This window comes from Scardinius erythrophthalmus (assembly GCF_964197995.2).
Source record: "Scardinius erythrophthalmus genome assembly, chromosome: 7".
Lineage (NCBI taxonomy): Eukaryota > Metazoa > Chordata > Actinopteri > Cypriniformes > Leuciscidae > Scardinius > Scardinius erythrophthalmus.
Genome location: NC_138227.1, coordinates 9,754,308 through 9,757,983, shown reverse-complemented (window position 1 = coordinate 9,757,983; position 3,676 = coordinate 9,754,308). Strand labels below are relative to the sequence as shown.

General features: G+C 40.8%; 1 protein-coding gene across 4 annotated transcripts in view; it reads left to right on the top strand.

The window, feature by feature from the left end:
• pxylp1 (2-phosphoxylose phosphatase 1) overlaps nt 1–3,162 on the top strand; it is a 16,430-nt gene extending 13,268 nt beyond the window's left edge. For 3 of the 4 annotated variants that reach the window (XM_081370378.1, XM_081370379.1, XM_081370377.1), the window contains 2 exons: nt 1–116; nt 996–3,111. The exon at nt 1–116 is cut by the window's left edge and continues 24 nt beyond it. In XM_081370378.1, the coding sequence (XP_081226504.1) occupies nt 1–116; nt 996–2,011 (1,132 nt within the window). In that variant the 3' untranslated portion in view covers nt 2,012–3,111. Of the gene's footprint in view, nt 117–995 lie in introns of all 4 variants that reach the window. The other variant, XM_081370376.1, reaches the window with a different exon arrangement.
• The last annotated feature ends 514 nt before the right edge of the window (nt 3,163–3,676 follow it).

Here is a 3,676-nt window from a genome sequence, read left to right as displayed (position 1 = left end):
CACCTTCATTAGTCACATGGCTCTTGGTGGGCGTGGTCACTGGGACGCATCACTGGGATCTCTGTCCCGATTACCCAGTCACAGCACCTGTGAAATGGGAGAGCTTACACAGACAGGTAACCAGTCACCGGCTGCGTCCGAAATCACATACTCTCTTGAGGAGGTACTTATTTTGAATAAGTAATTACTTCACAACCGCTAAGAAAGTATGTTCTATATAGTATGAATGTGTGTAGTATGAATGTAATCTGGATTTACTACTTTCGCTATATTATCATTATCATGTGACCTACCAGCGCCAGTTGTGTCCTTCACTGCCATTCATAAATCCTCTCCCGTGGCCTCATGGGATAGTAAAGTGTCCATCATATGCACACTTCAGAATCTCACCGGAAGTATTAGGTCATCCAGGTACTTTTTACCCACTCTTCTATGAGTACTGTGAAATCAGACATATTTCTTTTGTCACATACTGTTTTTCACCTACTATATAGCTGGGAAGTATGTGATTTCGGATGCAGCCACAGTTATTTATAGCAATATTTATGTAAAATCTATTATATATATATATATATATATGTTGTATTCATGGTGTGAAACTATCATTAACTAAAATCACAAAAAAGTGCTGCTTGAAATGAAATAAATGTCAACTGGAAAAAAAATCTAAATGTGTGTATATATATATATAAAAAAAAGAAACTTATGTTATTTAATTTAGTTGCCCATGCAAAATTTCCCATTTTTGTTTATTTTAAGTACTAAAATAACTAAATTTGGTATAAAAACTAATACAAATTGAAATTATAGACATCATTTTTAAAAAAAATCGAATAAAAATGACAAAAACAACATTAAACATTAAAAAAACATAAAAACTAATTCAAATTATTAACAAAAACTGTAGTAATATATCAATGACACTAAAATACCACTGGTGTGAAATGTTACTGCCCATGCTTACTAACATTTCTTTCTCTTTTTCTCTCTGTCAGGAGTCGTACAGCACTTGAAAAACGGCGATCATCTTCGCCAGGCCTACATCAAGCGTCACAATCTGCTCGCTGCTGATTGGTCACCGCGTCAGTTGTGGGTGGAGACTACAGGTAAAAGCCGCACCCTCCAGAGTGGATTGGCCTTCCTCTTCGGCTTCCTCCCGCATTTCGATTGGTCGCGTCTGACGGTTAGACAGCAGTGGAGTACGCTTTTCTGCGGTTCCTCGTGCGACTGTCCCACACGCAACCGGTACCTGGACCAGGAGCAGCGCAGGCAGTATCACCAGAGGACTGCCGACACCGAACTCGAGCGCACGTATGTCGCCATGGCCAAGACGTTGGGTGTGGCCACTAAGACTCTGAGGGCGGCCAATCCCGTGGATGCTTTGTTGTGTCACTTTTGCCACGGTCTTCCCTTTCCGTGCTCCAGCACACAGTCTACATCAAATGCTCCGGATGAGGGGGCGTGTCTTACACTACAGCACTTTGCTGTGATTCGACGGCAGCAGAAAGACGACGAACTGGAGCGGCGGAAGGCGGGGCTTTATCGTCGCTACGCCGTGCTCGCGGCTCATCCGTACCTAAACCGTACCGCAGCGCGACTGGAGAAGATCGCCAGAGGAAGCCAGACGCGCAAAGGCACAGAAGAGGCGGCCTTCGCTTTAGCATCTGCTCATGACGTGACCATGGCGCCATTGCTAAGCGCGCTCGGTCTGGAAGGGGCGGGATTTCCGCGGTTCGCCGCCCGCCTGGTGTTTGAGCTGTGGAATAGCCCCGAAGCGAAAGAGAGAAAGAACGATAGGAAACATGGAAAGTGGTTGGACGACATGTTTATTCGTGTTCTTTATAACGGAGAGGACTTGACCTTTGACACAGCTTTCTGCCGTGACCACAATCGACACTCTGCTCAGCCACTGTGCCCTCTGGGTAATTTCCTGTCTTTTGTGAGGAAGGATATGTTCAATATTGTTAATGCTACGAGTTACCAGCAGGCCTGCCGCCAAATTGTACTGTAATATATGAACAGAGCGCCAAGGGAGGATGAACAGGAATAGTTTACCCAAATACTCTGGACAATTCTGTCATCATTTGCCTCATTTTGATCCAAACCCATATGACTTTTTGTGGAATGCATATGGCAAAATGATCAATAAAACAGAAGCAAGAAAATCTCCCTAAAAGTCCATTCGACTTATGCACTTTATACCATGGAGTTTCCAGGTGCTTGTCACTGCATGTTTTCATTGTATGGATCAAGAGCAGCATTAACATTTTTCAAAATTGCTCCTTTTGTTTTCCGAAAAAGGTTTGGAAAGTGAGAATTTCAGAATTAAATTTTTTGGGTGAACTGTTCCTTTAAGAGTGATTACTGCTAATGTTTTTGATGTAGTGTTAAGTTTGTAGACCAAATAATTGTCCTGCACAAAAATTGGTACACTATGCTAATCACATCAAATCAACTGACAAAAACTGAAGTTGTTTACAGCAACTTTTTTATTTTTTATTTTTACAGAGATTGGCAGTGATTGAATATGCACATCTGTATGACGACTGTGGTTTTAAATGTGACGTGATGTCAAACGACCCTTCAAAGCACAAATATCCAGCACACAAACAGTCACTTGTTAAAACACCTCTTGCCTTTATTCTGAGTCAGTGATCTAGGAATCCTGCCCAGTCATCATGACAATCCCAATGGATGTGCTAAATAGAAAAACTTAGTCAGTTTTTTTACCACATTTCTTAAATATTTGTATTAGATATAGGGCACTTCGCCACTTTATTGCAGAGTTTCTGCAGTGATCTGGAATTGGAAGTTATTTCCATTTCACGTCTCTTCCATTTGACGTCCCGGATGAGTTCTCACTTGAATTGTATTAGCAGAATTTCTAGTTTTGCGCAGTCATGTTGTCCTGACACATTCCTCACACATTGTGTGTGCTTTTAATTTCTTTTTTGTTCTTTTTATTTTTGTATAATGTAAAGGTGAAAGGAGTGGTAGTATTTCTGAGTACTGTAAAATTGATTCAAATTAACTTTTGTATTATGACGTTCTTATGATTAGTGTACTGCCACATTCCAAAGCACATTTTTCAATAAATGAATCATTTTGTCTAAACTTTTTTGTTTTAGGTTTATCTGAAAAATACATATAATTTTGACTTTAAGACAAATTGTATGCTATTCTGTTCAAAATCCACTCACTTAGACCAGACAAGACTATCTGACTGACATGAAAAAGTGCCCAAATGTAATGCAGGCCAGCTAGTGAGTGCTTGTATAAGTAAACCTCACTCCCCTGATCTCAAGAAATGCACTAGCAACTAGCACTAGAGACTGTGGCCTTTAGCATCCTTGTTAGTGCCTGCCTCCCATGCCAGAGACGCAGGTTTGAGTCCCGCTCGGAGCGGGGCGAGCAGGATTGGAGCGGTTACACAAACACAGTTTGTTTTGATTTACATGGCGATGAGGCATGGGTTTCTTTAAAATACCTGATAAGTACAGTAACAGTCCAACGTGGAAAGATTCATTCAAATAATTGTCCTTCAGTGTTGGTATACGACCAGCTGTACAGAAAACACCAAAGAATAATTCTGCATGGGCGTATCTAGTTTACTGGCAATTAAGCTATCAAACTAAATTTTTAAAGATATGATGCCACTAATTTTGGTAAACTTTGG